Raw genomic sequence first — 21,629 nt, forward strand, 5'->3', positions numbered from 1 at the left:
CAAATCCAAGATTTAGTATCCTTTATTCTACATCATTCCAAACACTGGTAGTATTTTTCTCCCTCTTTCTCAAAAGTTTTGGCAAAGGGATAGCAGTCATTCTCTGGTTTTGATAGCAGCTTGAAGAATGTTATTTGAATTTTCTTCTTTTTATGCAGAAAATGTTTATGCCTCTCCTCTGAACTCTGAGATTCAGAGATGAGGCACTGCTCTGCCTCTGAAATCTAGGCAAACTTGTAGTCCCCAAGCTTCTGTTTGACAGAATCTGAAGGGGCTATCAGGAGATAGCCCCTGATCTGTATAGTGTCTTGGTTCTTGTATTTTTTCCCAAACTAGACAGCAACCACTGACCACTATTAGAGAGGGAACACAAGGGGGAAAGATCATTAGTTTGACGTAGTATGGTAGTTCTGATTTTCTTATGTTCTTAATCCTAGAGCTGAGATCCAACCCAAATGCTTGGTTCATAACAGGTTTTGCTATTAAAATAAATAAATAAATAAATAAATGAATAAATCAACATGACATACATTTTTCTGTATTTCTCAGCAAATCTGTAGAAAAATGTTGACCAATGCACTAGTTCTTTATAAAATAATAAGATGAAAATGGTGTTACCTTGTTTAGCAGTAGCACCCGTCCATTGAAAAGTGATTCTCTCAGCTTCTCTCCTGACCCCTTTAGAGCGGCAGCAATTTGACAGTAGGACTTAGGGAGAGGAAGAGAGAAACAAAGTCTCAATGCTGCTCCATAGCTGCCAAGGTTTCCACAGTCCTTGGGGCAGCCTCACCTTGGGGACCAGCCTGAGAAGGGCAATTCTAAACCTTCCAGTTTCAGCAATCAAGTACGCTGACAGAGCCAGCCCAAGGGGCTGGGAGCAGGGACACCCGTTAGTGGGATGCCAGGAAAGCCCCACATTGCTCCAGAGGAGCACATCTGAGAAGGTGTGGGGAGGAGGTGGTGAGGGAGGGAAGGAGAAGACGCCTCCCAAGCGTAGAGGAGCAGGGATCCTGATCTCTATCTCTCTCCCGACAAGCTGAGGTACCTAAACCGGCACTTCTACTTCAGGAGAGAGAGGCAGGCAGAACCTCACCAGCCTGGCTCCAAGTATACCTCACAGCACAGGGACCAAGAGAGCGACCCCAAGGCAGCACAACCGCCCCGTCGCGGCGGGCTCCCTCCGTCCCGGTCTGCCGTTGCCAGCCTCCGTGCCGGTACTGCGCAACGCGGCGGCTTCTGTGGGGCCGGCCGTTATGGGGCCGGGCCGTTACCGGGCGCCCGTAACCGCTGCAGGCTCGGCTCGGTTCGGTTCCAGCCACCGCCGCCCTTCAGGGGCCCACAGCTGCCTCTCAGCTCTCAGGAGCTGAACCTTGCCCCTGCCCTAAGGGCCGTGGGGAGCACCAAAGGCCTCTGTGAAGGAACTTGCACAGCTTGATATCATAAAATCAGGGATTTGTTTCATGCGCACTATGTGTACTTTCTGAACTCAAGAAGCGTAACAAGATTTACACAAAATTTCTGTGCTGCCATGTGTGTTTGTTTGTTTGTTTGTTCTTCTTAATTACCACAAGTGTAAGCTTATGTTGAATATTCAGTTCAGGCAAGAAAAAGCTGTTTTTCATTCTTAGCTTTGAAAGACAGAGTATTCTTACCTTTTACACCTGAAATAACAGGTTAGCCCAAAGTGGCACTGTGTAACTCTAAAGGGAAGCAACTATTATCCAAAATGTTCCCTTAGCTTCTGTCAGTCAAGACAGAAACTGACATCTCTAGGTACTGAAATGAGTAAACCACACATTTGTAAGCTCACAGTCTAAAGGCATAAAGTCAGATTTTCAAGCCACCTTAACGTGCCATCAGTTGGAAGGATTTACAAAATAAAGCAGTTTATTAGAGTTAAATATGTAAGCCTGTCCAGGGGCTTTTATGGTACCCTCTGCCTGCGATCCAGAGAGGGGCGCTCCTTCACAGTCATGCAGAACACCCGTGCCTCCACATTTTGGGTAATTAACCTGCCGCACGCTGCAGGTTAAATTTGACTTACATTTAAAAGCACCCGTTTATTAGTACGGGAGAAGCCACCAATCCGGCCACCCCAAAAGCGGGATTGGTGGGATTTTTTTTTTATTAATAAATAAATAGATAGATAGATAAGCCGAGGGAAAGCCCCGCTCTCCATCCCTTCGTGGACACCCCCCGTAGCACGAAGCCGAAGGCGGCTCCGCCACACCTCCGGGGCGGAGCGCTGCCTCCCCCGGGCAGCCTTCATCCTCCCTTCTCCTCCCCTTCTCCCAGCTCCGTAAAATGGCGGCCCCGGCAGAGCCGTGCGGCCTCAGCGATGAGGCTGTCTATGGCGCCTGCTCCGAGCCGGATCCCAGCACCAAGGTGGGGTGGGCGGCTGGGGAGTGTGTGGGGGCGCATCGGCGCTGTGGTAGCGGCGGCGGCGTCCCCCTTTGGAGGGTGGGGGGCGGCATGGGGCCGGGAAGGGAGAGAATTGGCGGCTGTTTTATTAGGGGAAATAGCTGGTAGTATTTAAACTTAGAATCTAAGTCTGCATGGGATATGTGTCGGAAGTATCTAACTTGCTTTTCATCCACCTAGCTGTTCAGTAGCCCTTGGTATATAAAGTTATGCTGTGGCTTGAGAAAATACCTTTACAGACTGGTAGGCCAAAATACCGTTGTGCTTGACAGAGATTCAACAACTGTGCAATGAAATAATGAGCTCAGCAGTTTAGCTTTAATTAAGTTCTGTGTATGTATGCAGTGAGTACCAACTGCAGTGAGTATCAACTGCTCACGTACCTGCATGCAGGGCACAGCATGTATAGTACAGCTCCATAAAAAAAAAAATAATAAAAATAAGAATGCTACAAACTTTTGATATTTCTGATTTACATAGGGAATGATGCCTGCAGTTTCTTTTTTTTTTTTTCCTCCTTATGCTACAAAGGTATTTTTATTTAATACAAAGGTGCATCGGTAGCATCAAGAGCAAAGATTTTATTTACATTGGATATAATACTGTATTTGTTACTTCTATACCTGCCGTTTTTAGTTTCATTACTAACTTACTTCTTTGTTAGTACATATTTGTTTCATATATAAAAATAAACTCTTCTTTTTTTCCCCCACAGGACTTTTTGTTTCAGCAGACAATGTTAAGAGTAAAGGATCCTAAGAAGTCGCTGGATTTTTATACAAGAATTCTTGGAATGACGTGAGTGGAAGTTGTATGCTACAGTAACTTTGGTTGTTCATAGTATTGTTTTCAAAAGACAAGTTTTTGTTATTTTGATGTAATTATACTAATTGGTCTAACTACATCAACAGTGCTGGCCTATCAACTAATGCCAAGTTAAGTAGTCTGGCAATCACCAAGAATTTCCACAGCATAATTAATGTTGCAATTAAAGTTGCAAATGAACTAAAATTGGTGTTGGCTAGAATTTTCTTTTTTTCACTGAAGTAGGTTATTAATCATCAGTATACAACTCTCTTACTTTATCTTCGGTGATCCGGCAGTTAACTGGTAACTTGTATGACAGTGCTTATAATCAGGAGTCGTTGCTATAAATCTTAAAACTTTCTGCTAGTTCTCAGAGGTGGCTGGTGACCACCTCTGGACATAAGAGACCAAGACAACACAAACTGGTGACAAGGTTCAAATTCCTTTTGGAGAAGGCTGTGAGGAGGCAGATGCCCTGCAGTAGCCTAAGGTGTTTGTGCTAAGACTCTGCACATTCTTGTCATATGAAAAGAGTTTGTTTTAAAGCAACATTCTAGTTTATTTTTAAACATCCTGAAATCAGTCCAGTCTAAGGTAAAATAAAATGCTTCTACTTCAGTGAAGAGGTGTGTGACAGAAATTAAAAAGTAATTAAATGGTAAGCTGAAAAATAAATTAGGTGTGTCTTGCATGCTTGCTTGCTCTGATCAAATTTCCGATGTAAAAATGATTTGAAGTATGCCACGTTTCTAGGAATGAGGTAAAAGTAGCAGAGTCTTTTCAAAAGTTCTCTGAAGCTTACAACATTTTGTACACATCATATGAGATCACTCTTAGCAGTCTGTTATCTTGTGCAATTTTCTATAGAACAATGATGTGTGTGTATCAGATATGTCACAATAAAGCGAGTGAATCCTTGCTGTTAGCAAAGGGATAAACTTTATAAGCAGCTTTTTCTGACCTTGGGTATTTTGTAGTTGATTAAATTATCATGTCTGAAATGACTTTTATGATTATACCAATCTGTGGAAATAGTAAAAATATTTCATCTGTGTGTTTATTTTTTTAATTTGCTTGTGTTTGTAAACTTGGTCTGGTGCCAGCAAGTTCTATGGCATGAGTAAATTTCAAAGTAAATGGTTGTTATTCCTTGGTGATACTGTAAAGTGGATGAACATAAGGATCTTCCTGAGGAAATACATACTAGTAACAGTGGCGGCCTCAGACATAAGCCTTTGTATTGACTTTGCTATCCAGTTACTGATGGCTTGGCTTTTAAGCATCTGTTTCTTCTAGTCTTTGTAAGTTTATGATGTGTTCTGGAATGTTTCTACTTGATAGTTCAAAACATAGCTATTTTAAGATGTGGACTGCAGTCAGGCAAAAATCATGGCAGTAATTCTCCCATGGGGGAAGAATATTGATTTATTTGCAGGCTACCCGATTATCTTTTTTTAGTTGCTATTTCAAAATTTTTTTTTTCACTTAGACTGCTTCAAAAATTTGACTTTCCTACTATGAAGTTCTCACTGTTTTTCCTGGGGTACGAAGATAAAAATGATATCCCAAAAGATAAAACTGAGAGAACAGCTTGGACCTTCTCTAGAAAAGCTACGCTTGAACTGACACAGTAAGTATTAATGCGATGAGAGATGACATTTAAGTAATGGTGATTAAACAGAAGCAGATGATTGTAAGTCCTGTTGGATTGAATAAAAATGTTCTAACTACTACAGAAACATCTTCACTGTCATAAAGCTTTAAAATATGGCTGAGATCTTAGATACTTGGCAAGCTTAATCTCTCTCTTTATAGAGCTCTTTCAAACTGCTGGGTGAACACTGGTATATAAGTATGAAGTAATACTTGCTGTCTCTTTGAATATACATACTATCTGGGGAGGGATACCGTGGAATTGAGGAAAAACGATGTGGTTAGAACTTCTGGGATCCCTTGAAGCATCCCGATAGCGGGGTAACTATTGCTTCTGAAGTGTAATCTAAAGAGGTATTAAGTCAAAAAAAAAAACAACTTTACATGAACAGGACAATTCTGCTAATGCTACTAATGATTTAATGATTGCACAGAAGTGCAGGGAGACCTGCTCTCCTTTGTAATTGGAATGAGATAGGAGTGCCTCTCAGACTCATTCAAATGTAGAACGTGAATATTAGTGAAGGGTATGAACTTGACTGAATTAGCCCTTTGTCTGCTTTGAAGACTCCCTAGAACCTGTGATTTGGGAAAATATTGATAGTTTAATGAATGCAGCCAGCAATTGAAATTTTTTGGTTTTTAGAAGAAACAACTTCCTGAGGAAACTGAACATTTGGGACTTGTTGATTTCAATGTGTAATTATTACTTCTTACAGCAACTGGGGCACTGAAAATGATGAAAATCAGTCCTATCACAATGGTAATTCGGATCCTCGAGGATTTGGTAGGTCGTTTAGTGCATGTACTTTTTATGCTTTGTTTTATTGTGATTACATTTTTACTCTTGTGTATTGGGGAAGAATGGCATTTCAAAGGTTTTTTTTTTAGAAAACATCTATATAACTTAAGTGCAAAAATTATGTATATGCTGTAGGCTTTGTTTTTGTGAGAAACTGAAAATATTTTAAACTTGTGTGGATGAGAAGACTTTCAGTGGAAAAGAAGTAAACTTGTCTTTTACATGCTGGAAAAAGCAAGATATACTGTGAAAGATTATGAAAATAGGTAAACATGTTTCAGAGTAACGAGCCACAGTTACACTTTTCATGTCTAATCTTTTGGCAAGCAAACACATACTAATAGTTACTACTCAATGAAGTGCAATAATTGCTCATGCGTATTGGATTATGATATTCAGACAATTTTGTAGTCACTGAGCACCCCTTTTGAGCTAGAAGGAGGATTTTGTTCATCTGTAGCACTGAGGGTAGTAGTATTCATGTGGCTTGACTTTATTTTGAGCACTTGAAAGGTCACTGGCTTGTGAAATAAGTCTCATACTCAATCTAGCCACTTGACATTTAAAGCTTCTGAACTGATTTGTAAATTCAGGCCTTGCATGGTGCTACTGTTAGTCTCTACAAATACAGCATTAATGATAAATGCCTTGTACTGTTGAAGTGAGCAAATGCAACAAAATCCCGTTACGTGGTTGCCTTCTTGAAAAGCAATGCAGATAAAATAGCTCGAGTATCCTGTTTCTTCCCTACTTTAGATAATATTCTCATCTAAATAACATGAGCTACTTTAAAGTTCTTATTTCAAAAGCATTGTCAAAAAGCTAATTTTCTGAAGGAGAATATTGTTAAAATTTGAAATGCTCTTCTTTCTGGAAGCAATAATTTCCTTAGGTACGTCACATCTGAGGTGAACTTTTTGCACAGGATGAAACGCTGAGCAAGCTTTTTTTCAAACACCCAGCAATGCTTAGAGTGTACCTGACTCTTCTTACCCCATTTCACAGGGCACATTGGAATTGCTGTCCCTGATGTCAATAAAGCTTGTAAGAGGTTTGAAGAACTAGGAGTGAAATTTGTGAAGAAACCAGATGATGGTAAGACTTAATCAGGAATGCAAGTAACTTTGTTGTTCCTTGTTCTTAAAATACTGTGTCTGGTAGTTTTGCCTCCTGGAAAGCTCAACATGTCTCTGTAGTTGTCACTCCTTAGAATGTACTAGAACCAATTACCCCTGTTCCCTCTTACACAGTGGGCAAAACTGACAGTGCAGAATTACACTGTTTGTCTGTTCTTGCATGTTATTCTGTGTCTGTCTGTAGTAACCATAACTTGAATATAGATTTCTTGTTTTAAAATTTGAACTCAATATTGCTAGGATTTTGGAGTTTCTGAGCCCTAACTCGTTCAGCACCTAATAAACCTTGAGAGGGTTAATATTTGAGCTCCTTAATTCAATTCTCTATCACTTCACAGCTCTAAGAATGTAGAAGGAACTTAGACTGTGAGTGGTGTAAACTCCTGGAATCAGCTAAGCATGAGGGTAAAAAAAAGCAAAAGCTGTTTTTAACATTAAAAATTAAAATTGATGCAGCAAGTGCCAAAGGGTAGGAAGAGGCTTGGTGCTTCATATTCGCTGTTTATGGGGCAGGCTGAGAGAGTTAATGCCATTTTTTCCCTATGTTACTGAATCAAACTACTATTCTCAGAAGTTTTTCTAACTACAATAGGTTGGTTCTGTTACAGTAAACAGGGTAATAGAGCAAGTATAACTAAAATTAGGTACTTAACACTTTAAGGTAACATGTTAAGCTGTGCTATCCTGATTCACTGTTGAAGAATGATTTTGGGGACTCTGTTTTTGTGAGTAGTATTTTTTTCCAACAGTTTAAAACTGTACTGCATTTGTCTTATCTAGTGATGCGAGTGTGTACTGTAAACCAGGTCAGGTGTGGGGAACAAACAACTGAAAAACAGTACTGTACAAAACTTCAATGTTGAGGCAGGCATGGGAAAAATGCAGGGCAGAGGAACAGGATTTTTTTTACTAGGGAGGATGGTTCAGGGAAATGTATCAAAACATCCCAGAGCACAAAAATGTTTTCCTGATAAATTCAGCAAAAAAAACAAATTATATGGGCAAGGAATTCAGGAAAAGAGGAACACTTAGAGGGGCAAAAATATTGATTTAAATCAGCAGAAGGATTTCAAGGTGACTTTAAAATACAGCTTTATTGAGTGTCAGATTGACAACATAGCACACAGATCTTATTGATTAAAAACTAATCTGGATGTTTTCAGAACTTGCTGTTTAAATTTGAACTAACACAAAGAAAAAAATGTGAAAGTTCTTGTATTTAAGATTTAGTCATATAGTCTTACCTTTACCTTGTTTCTTTTTGTTTTTTTCCCCCAAATAGGTAAAATGAAAGGACTTGCATTTGTTCAAGATCCTGATGGCTACTGGATTGAAATTCTGAATCCTAAACACATGGTGACTCTCACTTAGATGCACGCTTCTGGTTACCTGGAGTAAATCTGTAACAGCATTTGTGGAATTTCTCACTTAATGGAGAGGAATCAACTATGTTCAGAGTCTCCTCTAAAACTGTCCCCTGGGACCCCAATGTACTTGAATTCCCTTTTGTTTTCCTGTGATGCCCCTGCAATTTGCTTCCAACTAGGAATCTTCAACTGTCTTTTGGAAGAGCACTAATACTTACTCTGCTCTTGAACATTGATTATGTTAATATTTAACTAAACACTCTCATAAGATAAATTGCCAGAAATTCACTTCACTTTACAGTCTTTATTTTTTTGCTTTTAGTTTAAATCTAAAAAATAAAAAATCCTGCATTACTGCTGGTGAACTTCAGCAAGGAGAAAAAGAAACTTTAATAAATTTGTTTAATGAAGCAAAAGGATCCTGAAGACTTCATGCCCTGTCTTGTATGCTAGAAAATAAAGTATCAAACTAACTTTTTGCTTGAGTAGTAGCATGTTTATGAAAGTCTTAATCTTACATTATGCTAAGGAAAAGACTTTGAGCACTGTTAAGCAGCCTTGCCTGGAACAAGAAACTTTGTAGATTAGTCCACCAGAAAGAATTCTGTATTTAAACTTCTGGCTGCTGACTGGGAGACAACATAAGAGGTCTCACAGTGGTCTGTCTTGTCTCTTCTAACACTAAAAGGAACTTGCTCATAGTTCTTGTTTTGATGCAAGTCTGGGGCTATAGTCTTCTTACATGCTGCATATAGTCCTGTATTAGGAGTGCAATGAAAAAGAGTACCTGAAATGGCTTCCTACAAGTAGGCATTTTGATTGCCCTCTCTAAATGGGTGGATGGTTACTGAAACTATAGTTGTAAATGCTACATTTTCCTGCTATTTACATCTGTTACACAAATCATTTCACTTTACACTGTTCACCTGGTATGAGTAGTGTAAAACATGCCAAGTTTTGAAATCCTGTTAAAGTCAAGAAAACCCCTCTGCACTTACTATGGCTCAAGTAGCACTTAACTCCTACTAAGTCTTCAATTGTGCAGTAGCATTGCCATTTGCTTCCAAATATAAAGCATTGACGAAAACAACAAAATAATTTTTAAAGCAGTATGACAAGTTACTTTGGTAGTTGTTGAATCCTAGATAAACAAAAAGCTATTTGTTTTGGTTTATGTTTTTTTTGGGGGGGAGGAAGAAACTTGGTCATAAAAGAAGAATAATTGGGAGTACGGCAATGAAGAATATAACTGTATGACTTGATTAGCAGGATAATGGCAACGTGCGGAGTTGTTAATAACTTATTCAATAGCTCCCTGGCCTTTAAGTTAAAAAGTATAGAAGGTACTGCATTTGATTTCCACTATGCTAATCTAGATATTAATGACAAATGTTAAGCATTATTGTCCAAGAGTAGTCCATAATATTTTGTTTATCTTTGTAAATGAGTAAAAATACATTATATGCTTCATCTGAGTTTTAATAGCTGTTGGAAAAGAGAATGTGAAGAGAATGTATTGCCCTGCTTACTGTCACCTACAGATGTACAAAAAAACCCACAGATTTATTGGAAAGCTGACACAGCAACTCTAAAGATGTTTCCTGTATTTTATAAAGCAACCCCAATACTTCAAATTGTCCTTTGTATGATAATTTGTGGATGGTCTCTACTTAAGCAGATAGGGTGCTATAGGTAGTGCCCTACAAGTGTCGTTCATAAATCTTTTCCCTTCTTGAATGTTTGATAAGTAGTTGTTTTCTGCAACAGTAAACAGCTCATGCTTACACTGTCTGCCCTCCTTTATTTCCAGAGCTAATACCTCGCCTGTTTACTGTCTTGTTTCTGCGTGGTTGATCGTTTTCTTGTATGTTAGGCCCTTCTGATAGGGGCAATGTAGTTATCACTGTTTACAGTGAGATCTTAGAAATCGAGCTGTCGTAATAGCTGTCACCGCATGATCTCAGTCATCTTCCTCACAAACGTGGCATGTCTGATGTTGTTCCCAGCCCCAAGCAGGCTACTTCAGTCTAATAAATTAGCACTGATGTTCTTGAATGCTGGGTTAGTTTTATACCAAGTCTATTAAGCAGAAATGAGAAGGCAGTTCAAGGCTCCATAGTTTCCTGAACAATTAAATCGGGCTGTTCATTTTAGCAGAAATTTAGGTTGGCTCTGGTGACTCAGGAAACCTCACCCTACTTAAAATAATAAAAAAATTGCAGAATACCTTACAGCAGCAATTAAGAGAATTCTTAATTTGAAGACTATGGTAGTATAGTTTTAGTATGATAAGGTGTCTTTTGAAGTTAGTAGCCAGTTGGATGAGAATAGTGCTGAGAAGGAGGAGAGCTACAGCAGTGAGATGAGACAAAGCACGCACTTGTCTGCAGCTTACATATGTTTTGATAAACTTTTTCATGTATGTACCTTCTCATGCTGGTGTGCTGAAATAGGAACTTAAAATGAAGTAAAACTCACCTGAAGCACAAGGGCTAATTGCATTTCCTTACCATCCAGGATCTTGCTTTAGATAGTAGAAAAAAATAGGCTAATGGTAGTCTAAGTGAAGTTGTTTAAAACTAGTTTTATTTTAATTGATACAGATATATCATCTAAACCTTTGTGACAAAGGTCTGGGCAAGGAAAATCCCTACATTTTACAAGTATGTAACTTGGGAGTTACATGCTCATAGTTTATCTACATAAAGTATTTCACTCAGACTTGTGTCATTACAGTTCAAAGTGCAGGTGTGACTGGAAACGCTATTGACGAAACTGTATGGAATCCGGTAATTAAAAGCGGGATAGTTTGTAAGTTGCGTGAATAAGTCAAAGGGTGTGCACATGTAGTTCAGTGGTAACTACGCGAGAAGCAGTAGGCTGTGTTGAAGGTTCTCTGCTTAGCGCTCAAAGCTTGCTTTAAACGGGGCTGCTGATCTTGGGATGACCCTTGAGTTTGATTTTTATGTGTGTGTCAGTGTAAACAATGCAATAGATAATGAAATAATAAAGAGGATAGCACAAAAACCACTGTAGTTGCAAAAATATCGTGAAGAGGGCAAGGTATATTTTTATTAGAAAAAATAAATACTGCTTCTTGACATATTGTGAACTATTTAAAAGCAGTGGTGTCAGTTATGAAAGCCAAGAGTAAGCTGTGACGGAGGTACGCTTTAATGCCGGGGCAGGCTAAGAGAATCGACGTGAAGATTTTAAACGTGCATCTGCTGCAACCGCTTGGGGCTCTCATTGATGACAGACTGCGGCATTTTCACATCTTCCAAGCTAACTCTTTGACGAAACAAAGCGTCGAATTAAGCATCTGGGGGCTTCACGCGGCGGGACGCAGCCCGACCCCACCGGCCGCCCCCTGAGGCGCCCGAGGAGCTCCCGAGAGCTCCTCCCGCTGCCCCGGCGGCGGGCGGGCCCCGCGCAGGCGCCCCGCGGGCGGCCTGAGCGGGCTGCCCCGCCTCAGCACGCAGGAGGCCGGCGGCTGTTGCTAAGTGACGTCAAGGCGCCCGGTGGCGTCACGACGGCGGCGGGGTGGAGGCCCGCTGGGTGCCGGGGCCGGTGAGTCCCGTGGCGGGGGGGCGGCGGGGCTGGGCCGGGCCCGGGGCGGTCGGGGCCCGGGGGCGCCTCCTGCGTGCGGAGCGCCGGGGCCGTGCCCCCAGCGGGGCCTGTCGCGCTCCCGAGCCTGCCTGTGGCTCGTCGGGCGGCCGCGCGCCTCTCAGGGCTCCGCTCTGGCGTTTTATCCCCCCCCCGGTAATTAGGTCAGTTTATTTAGGCGCGGTGTTGCTGCGTACAGCGATCGGCAGGTCCCGCCGGGGTCGTGCTCCGAGGCTCCTGTGGCAGGTCAGGCGCTGCCGTGACATTGCCTCTCGCTGAGAAGCTGTTGTCACGTTATCACGTTAAAAGGAAATAAAGCCAGCTGGGTGTTACATTGCGCGCAGTCTGCGCGGCGCACAGAGCCTCCCCAGAGCCCTGGGCTGGCATCGCTTCGTTTTGTGGTGCGTGTTTTAAGGCTTAATCCGGGCCTTCCCTCAGCACAGATGTGTTTAATATGTCACTTCTTACAAGTCTGTAATTCAGGTGCACAACGTGTACTGTTGTGTCGGGGTGTGTTCCTCGATATATTTTTAACCCCTCAATTTTTATAAATTGCTTTTGAATACGTTTTGACAATACGAGCCAATTTAATAACATGCAATACTTATGGGAATAAACATTTACATAGCCTTGTTACTCTCCAAAAATAGGAGACTTTATTTGTCATACCTATTTTCAACTTGCTGGATGGAAGTGTGGTTACTTTCCTGTTCGAGAGACTACCTAAAAATATTTCTTTTTTCCTTCTTCTCCCTTGTTCCTTTAAACATATGCTTTAGAGAAGATTGGTGTCTTTAATGTGAGAATTCATAGGTCAAGGTGTCATCTAGTTAGCAATTTAAATACAGTTCATCTTTCCTGCTGGCAGGTATGAGAATAACAGCAATAGTTCATACTGCTGAGGTAAAAACATCGTGTCAGTTTTGTTTACAGAAACATACAGGCTTCATTTGTTTATTTCGTCATTGTACAGTTTTGTTTTCCTGTTTATAAGAATAAAGTCTTGCCCAGGAGAAGGATCTGCAACTGCCTAAAATAGTGTAAAACACCAACCAAGCAAACAAAAAAAAAGCAATGCCCGCCCACCACCTTAGGCTAGGCAAGACCTCTTACAGAGATTTGGATGTTTAGGGAGTGAAATGTGCATGATACACTTTGTATAGATGTGGTTTAGTTACGACACCCACATGGTAAAACTATGCTCAGGGATGCTGATGTTTCAGCAAGAGCCTTGGTGAAATATTTGTGCCTTACAATGAAAAAATTAATGACAACTCTTACCTTTTTTTTGACAGTTAAAAGAAAAAAATGGTCAAAATTAAATGATGACTGATAAAACAATAATTCTGATGTTATGATATAATATTATTAGAACACTTACCATAGAATGGAGGGATTCTTAAAAGTTATTTCCACAAAATTTTCAACTGAGAAATGTGCATTTCAGCCGATTTCCGCTATAGCTGCGTGCCACCTGTTTTTAATGGTATATATTTCATGCATTGTTTTAGAAATATGGTATTCAGCTGGATGTTCCTGAACAGCATTTCTATCAGCTTCGTGTTCAATCTATCAGTTGTTCAGAATGGCAAAGAACCCTAATTTTCAGGAAGTTGGTCATTTGCCAACAGGCTACGTCCACTGTAGATCTTCAGAAACCTTTACTGGTGAGTATACCGATGTATTTTCTTGAGATTTTTAGCATAAGGGTTTAGTTATATGCTATTTTAACTATTTCACATCATGTGTATTAATATTGATTTCGTGTGTATTAATAAATCATCCGTTCCTAGTATATTGTTCTTTGTACATAGCTAAACGTACTCCTACTGTTCTGTCAGAGGAATACCTTTCTGAGCAGAATGTAAAACGTTATCACTGCAACGCTTAAGAACTGGCATGTGCTTGCAGATGACTACTGTGTAACTTTACGTATGTCTGAAGTCAAAACACTTTCGGTACTAAATTTTTATTTATAATGCTGTCATTGAATGACATGGTAAATAGAGTTAGCATCAGTGTTTTTTTTTTTTTTTAAATTCTTTCACAACAGAAGGGTTGGCGATAACTGTTACGAGAATTCCATTTACTTGTTTTTTCTTATTTTGTATCCGTGAATTCATGCCACGTGGATTATATTATTATTATTTGTGCATGTTGGATAAATAGGACCAGTCAGTTCCTCAGACATGCAGAGGTAGTTATTAATATGATATCAAGAAGTTTGTTGTTGGTAGTGGTTTTGGATTAAAGTTAGAATTTACTTTTTTAATGACTGTGTGCATTGTGGAGGTCTCCTATAGACCATGCAATTCCAATAAAAGCATTAGTGTAATATATTGATTTAGTTAGCATCTTTTTCTTTTTCTCCTCAATGTTTTGAAGCAGGTAACACTGGGAGTTGTTCATGCATAAGTCAGTGTGATTTAAAGCGTTGCTGTAGTTCAAATGTTAACTTTTTTTCTTTCTTTCTGTAATATTTTGGCTGTTACATATGAGTGAGACTTTCTGTGAAATACCATCAAGCTATGTTTATGAAACGCCTAATCAGGAAAATTGGGGACATTTGAGAATTAGTTAATTGACGGTGTTCAAAAATAGAGGAAGACTTTCTGCTTAAAGATTGTCTTGAGTAAAACGTTATTTTTTTCCCAGTGCTTTTTTTGTTTGTTTTGTTTTAAGTTAGGGAGGCATTCATATAAAAGCAGTACCTTTTTTTTTTTTCCCTTAAAGCATTTCAGGGTCCTTTCAACGCTTTCTCTCTGGTGCCACGTATTGTAGATGGTAGCTTGACTCTCTTATGGACAATCCCAGAGCTCTGTAGAACAAAGACTTTCATATTATTAGAAATATTATATAGAAGTAAAAGGATTAAAAGTGTAGAAAATTGGAGAACAAGTACAATTTTCCTCAGATGTATTATTTGGCTTGTGCTTCAGTAGTGAATTACTTTTTTCTTGATGGAACAGAGTAAATTAATGATATTTGTAACTAAATTCTAAATGCCAATGCTTCTGTGTTTTTTTTAAGTCGTGGTTAAAATTAAAAACAATAAAAAATCCCCCAAACAGCTGTAGCTAAACATTATTGCATATCAATCCTTTCACCTGTTGTGAAACTGAAGGAAATGGTGACCAGGCTTTCATGGTTTTATGGGTTTGCATCAAACCATAAAACTTTGTTTTACTCTTGGTGCTTGTGAACACTTTACATGAGCAAACTTAGAATTCTTCCCAACCTCCATGTCCTTCAACCAGAACAGTTTTATTTTTAGAACTTTTTTTTTCCCCATTCTGTTACACTTTTCACTCAGTCAACATTGTTACTATTATTCAGAAGTACAAAGGAGCTTCTGTAGCAAGGGTTCTGACAATATCTAAGTATTTACTTGTGTTTTCCTCTCTCTATATTGAAATATTTACAAACAACAACAAACTATTTCCTCAGATGTTAGTTTGTTGCACCTGAACTACTGAGAACAAAAATATTTTGTAGAAATTGTGTTTAAAATAGTATTTTTTTTTCCTGAGATTTTGTTAAAACATAGCAGAATACTTTATGAAGGAATGAATCAGCTCAGAACTGTCACGATTCCTATTTCTAGAAACAATAGCAGTGTAAGAGTTATATTTAAGAAAATTCCCTTTGTGTAATTCCAACAAGAACTGTATTATCTTGGTATAGGTATAAACTAGATGATAAATTGTTTTTCAGGGGGTATAAAATTATTTGCTCTGTGTTTATAATCCAGATTTATTTCATAACATTTTTTATTCTGTCATTTTGTAGTTGTATTACTTACATACATATTTTTTTACTGTTTTGTATGTAAAATAAGAAATTCCAACATATTCAGTGAAAAATTCTTAAATTCCCTCTTCTATGTGGTATAAAAGCATTTCTTCCCTTTTTTCGATGAAAACAGCACTGCGTTGCAGAGGGCTGTCTTTCGTAACAGCCCAAGTGGGGTGGGAAAGTGACTTAGTGCTGATCTTTATTGCAGTTCTGGTTCCAGAGTAGTTTAGTAAAGAAGTCACTGTGTTTTTTTTTGTTGCTGCATTTTGTAGCTCACGTTATTGTATGCTATAATATGTTACAGAGCACTTACTAAAAAGGAAATAGAGCAAGCTGAAAACTGTTTCTTTTTCTAACGTTGACACACCGCGTAATATTGCATATTACCTTGTGAAAAATGTGGCCTATTATTTATTACATAGGCATGCTATTGAAGATGGCAACCAAGAAGAGGCTCTTCCATGGTTTGGATAGCAGAGGTTAGACCTTACTGACTTCAGAGGCACCATTTAAGATTGGTGCAGTTTTAATAGCTCCTCACATTTACCGAGGAGGATGTTATACTTATTTCTGTGGCATGAACAAAGCTGCAGCAGCTGATTCCTGAAGCATCTGATTAGCTTTTAATAGCTACTGGAAATAGGTTATGGTGCTGGCAGGACGTTTGTAAATGGCTTAGCCTTTTATCTGCAGTTAGTAAAATGTTCTTCTTTGACCACCAGGAAAAGCAAATACCTGTATTCTCTGATTGGGGTGTAAATGATTACAGAAGATGCCAGAGAGATCATCAAAAAGGGTTTTGCTAAGCTCCAGGCAGCTTCTGCCTTTTTTTATCCTATTCAAAACATTGAATTGCTGGTTGTAATATTTAGCTCTGCAGGAAAGCGATGAGCTCATAGCAATTTGCCATAACTAAACCAGTATATTACTATTTACTTCCTCAAATGAGAATTGTGCAGATGGCTTCAAGGGTTGACTGAATTAATACCGCTAAATAATCCAGACTGGGAAGCTCTGAAGTCATGTACTATTTAGTTCTACATTTTGAAGACAAGAATGCTCTCACAGTGCTGCTTGTTTTGCAGGTGAAACTTGTGTTAGAAATCTGTAGTAGGTCAAGTAAATGAATTTGAATTCTTCCTCATACTAGTGTTACCCACTGAAAGCATCTAAGTCACATACGTAGCTTTCATAGACTTGCCAGTTTTCAACCCTTTGGTTCACTCAAGCATTTGAAAGGTTCTTCAGCCAGAGGCTCGTAGCCACTGTTTGAGTCCCATATTCCCAGTGACCAGTTTGAAACTGGTAATTCAGAATAATACATCGTACCAGCAATTTGGAGAGTGTTGAACGTCTGTGAAACAAACTTATCTTGCGGCTGACACAAAAGGACTTCTCAATTTCTGCTTTCATCACTTGGGCTAGTCCCGGGTCTCGGTGTTCATAAAGACTGTCATCATGGGCTTATTTGCAAATGTCCCTGGTTCAGACTTTGCACATTTATTCTTGTGTATTTTTGTTTAGAGGTAGGCTTATATACTCTTGGGAGAGAAGTGTTCTTTTGATTTTATTTATTTATTTAGCTGAACAATTTTTCCCTTGAACTTTTCACCTTTTTGGCACATGACAACATCCACAGCTACAGAAGGCAAAATCAGTGTGCAGCTAATGGTTTTCCCATATTTTTACCACTGTTGTAGTCTCTCAGACAGTATCTGGTCTTAATTTTACAGAAAAAAAAAAAAGGTGGATGAAGAAAGCAAGAAATTAGACTGTAAAAGGAAGTAAAATAGATTTTAAAACCCAAATGTACCTTAAGTGTCTTAAATGAATTTCCCTAATTAATCAGAAGTGGAACTAGCAGAAGAGAGAGAGTACATTTTGCTTGATAATGCGTATGTAACTTGCATGTAATTGGATTGCCTGGCTATTGTGCATAACAATGAAGATCCAGAACAGCAATTACAGACTTGTACAGAAGTCTTGAAGGACTATGGAAGCTTTACATTTGCAACTGAGTAGCAAATGTATTCTTTTGTTTGCTCATTTATTGTGGTAAAAGGTTTTACATTTTGAGGGCATTTGAATTTCACTGTAGTCTATAAACTCTCACATAATTATGTTGTGATAAATGCTGTTGCTAGTTGCAACTCGATTGATGTGAATTAAATTAGTCTTGCTTGATACAAAGTAAACGTTGCTGGAAGTGGATCTGTTGTGTAAATGCGTTCATTGCAGTGTTGTCTTAGCTAATTTAACCAGTGCAAATCAGTGCAAACCAGTACAGACAATCTGTTGTTATGACAGGAGAAAAAACAAACACAAAAACAATTAAAAAAAAAACACACCTAAGTTACTAACAGATAGCAGAATAATTTCCTGCAGTGTTGTGTGTTATCACGGTTAGACGGCTTCTCAGGTGCAGTGCTGGTTCCACACTTTGATGTCTCCATGGGCATACAGCTTCCAATTCGAATTGCAGAGGGAGCCTGTGGAAATCTGGGGTCTGCTCCCACACAGGCTGTCATCTGTATCATCTATTCAGTATGCTGTATTTTTCTCCAATCTGACTTTCTACCACTTTTTCTGGTTTAATTTAAAGTTTTTTGGGATGGTGTTTCCATGGTATCTTGATTTTGGGTTAGACGTTTCCAGGTGTTATGGAAGTGCAAATAATATTTAAGCCTATATACATGTATTTTCCTGTCCTTTTTCCATAGGAGTGACTGGAAACAAATGTGTATTTTCTAATTGCACCTTTAAAATACAGCTAAAAATGCATTCCTGTCATGAGTTTTTCCACTTAATGCATTAGCTGCGTGCGGGGTATGGTTTAATTTTCCTGCACACCGTCTTTTTTCAGCACTAGGTGTATGTCCATTTTGAAAAGTGGTCAGTCACTGGAGCACAGAAAAGTGTCACTGAAAATACAGGTTATTATCTGAAACAGCTAACCTTTTTTTATTTAAAAGAAATCTGAAGTATAACAATAGAAGCTGATTTAAGACCTAAATTCTCCTGTGGATACTCTTACCATTGAGTCTGTGGAAAGCCTGCAGAAAGGTTGCAGAAATAAGCCAAAAATAACATCAAGGCTAAAACCTCTTGTGAATTAAGTAGCAGTAAAATAATTCCATAGAATTGTATTGTTTTATAAATTAGTAAAGTTTCCTACATTTATAACTGAGAAGTATTTGTGGTTTAATTGGTTTAATTTTCTTTAAAGGATCAAGAAGGCATCAAGAAAACTGAGTACAAGGAATAAGAAAAATGTACATTGTAAAGCTTTGCTTTTTGACAGACTTCATCTGTTAATAGTTGCAAGTTATCCCCAATTCTTCATTTTCTCTCAGTTCTGGAAAGCTGATGGGAATTCTGCAAGAATGGGTTATAAACACTGCTGGTTTATTAATCTTATTTATTATAAACTCACTGATTTTAGTAGAGACTTCAGAGTTAAGATGAAGCTTAATTGGTCAAATCATTTATTTCTCTTTAGTTATGTGCATTTTAATTCAGACAAAAATTGGTTTCTAATGGTAATTGTAATTAAAATTGTTTAATTTTTAATTAAATTAATTTTTAATTCATTTTTTGGAAGGTTGTTTTTTTTTTTAAGTAAATGGCTTGACAAAAGAGCAAGGTGATGGGATTCTCTGAAATAATTTTTTTTATGAACGGAATTGTTGATTCAAGCTGCACTAAGTCCTGTTGTAAATGAACTTCAATAGAAAACCTCTGTTTTATTTTCCTTGTAATATATGGGAACTTACACTTTTTCATAATTGCAGCTTGGTCTTTGCCATTTCTAAATATTTGTGCTCTTTATACTCCTAGCTGTTTTCTTTTTCTCTTTAGGCTACCAGTATCCCCATCCCTCAAAGATGAGTAACAGCCACCCACTTCGTCCTTACACAGCTGTGGGTGAGATTGACCATGTTCACATTCTGTCAGAGCATATCGGTGCTCTGATGAATGGGGAAGAATATAGCGACGTTACCTTTATAGTGGAAAAGAAACGTTTTCCGGCACACAGAGTGATCCTGGCTGCTAGGTGCCATTATTTCAGGTGAAGTACAGCTTTTTGGCAGGCTCACAGGAAATTTTCATGCAGATAAGATAAACATTGTTTCTCTATGAACTTTTCAGTGTGTAATCATCTGTCCATTGAGTGTGACCTTTTCTCTGTGAATGTTTCCAAGCACTTCAAATCATTGTGTCCAGATATAAAAAGATAAATACCATGTCATGATGTTATTCTTTTGACCTTCATTAAATTGGACTTTGAAGTTATTTTCACAAATTCAAGAGAAAGGTAACTTTTGGAACAGAAAATTTTACTGTAAAATTGTTTTGATTTCTCAGAGCATGGATAGCGTGCTTCTGTGAAATACATTAATTAGAAAGTTTACTTTTGACACAATGAAATTAAGTATGTAAAAAGATCTGGTTGACTCAGGTTAGAATATTTATTTGAAAACTAGAAATAATACTAAACCAACTTTTTTAAAGAGCTAGGCATTTTTCAATCTAAATAGAATTAGATTCACTTCCTGATGATGTTTTTCCAGTCAGTTTTGTCAGAGGGATAAGTTAATAACTAAACCAAGATTGAATGCAAATTGTTTTCAAACTGTATATCACACTTAAAAGAAAAAAATAAAATGTGGGTACGTAGAATTGTTTTATTTTTCTCAAGATTCAGGACATCATCAGGGTTGCCGTGTGTTGGTTTTAGCAAATCCTAGGATTTTTGATCCTTTATTCCTTATTGTAATCTGTCAGTGTTATTACGGCGATGAACTCGTTGTTTCACTTGTTTTTTCTGCATTTTTTTCTTTATCACTAATAGCACTATATTAAAAAAAAAAACAAATCAGCAACAAAAGAGTCCTAGCTGAATGGTATCTGAATTTCTGCTTTGCGAACTATTGCTCAAAACAGAGATGGAGCAAGTGTTCTCTAGGATAAAAGCATGATGCATTAGACTATTATTCTGTTCCTGTGCAGCTGCTTTCAAAGCAGAACTGCACCTTAAATGCCAAGCATAAGGCTTTTTCTTTTGTAGTTTCTTAATGTGCATCCCCATTCCATCCCCTCTGTTGTAACTTGTCATTTTCTTTCTATTTTTGTCTGTTTTTTTATTATTGTTATTATTTGTTAGTAATGCAGATATTATCAGGATATAAGTTCCTCAAATTTTATCTTTCTTATAGAGCATTATTGTATGGTGGAATGAGAGAATCTCAGCCTGAAGCAGAAATTCCTCTTCAGGACACCACTGCAGAAGCATTTACCATGCTGTTGAAGTATATTTACACTGGTCGTGCTACACTACGAGATGAGAAGGAGGAAGTCCTCCTAGACTTCCTAAGCCTGGCACATAAATATGGGTTTCCAGAACTGGAGGATTCCACATCTGAGTATCTTTGCACCATACTTAATATTCAGAATGTCTGTATGACATTTGATGTTGCCAGTCTTTATTCCCTTCCAAAATTAACTTTTATGTGCTGTATGTTCATGGATAGAAATGCCCAGGAGGTGCTCTCCAGTGAAGGCTTCCTGTCTCTTTCTAAGGTATATCTTTTGTTTGTATTTTTTTTTCCCCAGGAATGTTAATTTTAATCTGTATACACTTCATGATAAAATACTAATGGGGGTATAAAATACAAGCTTATAGGTTTGATAAAAGGTGACACTTTATACTGGTGAAATTGAGGCAGTTGGAAGTATTCAAGCCAAGGTGAGGTGAAAATCCTGGTGACCCGTTCTGAACTTTTTAGGTATTTAATTCTGACTAGTCAGTATAGCTAAATATGAGAATATTTTACTAAGTGGGAGCGGGTGACTTAATCTTATTTTCTTGGTTTTAATCAGTCCTTGAAGTAATATCACTTGGTTTCTGAATACTGCCTCATGGTTATTAAGTAAAGATAAGATAGCAGAAGGTATTCCATTCTGTTAATTTCTTGATATAGGCGGTCTCTGAGGGGTGATTTCCTACGGTGTAAGCTAGAGTTTCGTGGGGCTTGGTATGAT

General features: G+C 38.3%; 3 protein-coding genes across 10 annotated transcripts in view; 2 read left to right on the forward strand and 1 right to left on the reverse strand.

The window, feature by feature from the left end:
- Positions 1–2,179, reverse strand: part of DNAH8 (dynein axonemal heavy chain 8) — a 138,602-nt gene extending 136,423 nt beyond the window's left edge. For 3 of the 6 annotated variants that reach the window (XM_013171043.3, XM_013171041.3, XM_013171038.3), the window contains exons 1-2: positions 1,114–2,174; positions 619–708 (exon numbers count right to left, since the gene is read on the reverse strand). The gene's annotated coding sequence lies outside the window, so the exon portion shown is untranslated. Of the gene's footprint in view, positions 1–618; positions 709–1,093 lie in introns of all 6 variants that reach the window. The other 3 variants (XM_048080069.2, XM_066993834.1, XM_013171039.3) reach the window with 2 other exon arrangements.
- A 47-nt stretch (positions 2,180–2,226) lies between these two features.
- On the forward strand, positions 2,227–8,659 carry GLO1 (glyoxalase I). Its single transcript, XM_048080077.2, is given in 7 exon segments — positions 2,227–2,385; positions 3,137–3,219; positions 4,718–4,858; positions 5,601–5,668; positions 6,689–6,778; positions 8,102–8,170; positions 8,173–8,659. Coding segments are annotated over 7 exon segments (585 nt in total). The 5' UTR covers positions 2,227–2,304; the 3' UTR covers positions 8,226–8,659.
- Positions 8,660–11,599: 2,940 nt separating this feature from the next.
- BTBD9 (BTB domain containing 9) overlaps positions 11,600–21,629 on the forward strand; it is a 125,738-nt gene continuing 115,708 nt past the window's right edge. The window contains exons 1-4 of one of the 3 annotated variants that reach the window (XM_048080070.2): positions 11,600–11,756; positions 13,304–13,459; positions 19,446–19,656; positions 20,804–21,167. In XM_048080070.2, the coding sequence (XP_047936027.2) occupies positions 13,378–13,459; positions 19,446–19,656; positions 20,804–21,167 (657 nt within the window). In that variant the 5' untranslated portion in view covers positions 11,600–11,756; positions 13,304–13,377. Of the gene's footprint in view, positions 11,757–11,814; positions 12,194–13,303; positions 13,460–19,445; positions 19,657–20,803; positions 21,168–21,629 lie in introns of those variants that run through there. The other 2 variants (XM_048080072.2, XM_048080073.2) reach the window with 2 other exon arrangements.

Source organism: Anser cygnoides, chromosome 3 (genome assembly GCF_040182565.1).
Source record: "Anser cygnoides isolate HZ-2024a breed goose chromosome 3, Taihu_goose_T2T_genome, whole genome shotgun sequence".
NCBI classification, from domain to species: Eukaryota; Metazoa; Chordata; class Aves; order Anseriformes; family Anatidae; genus Anser; species Anser cygnoides.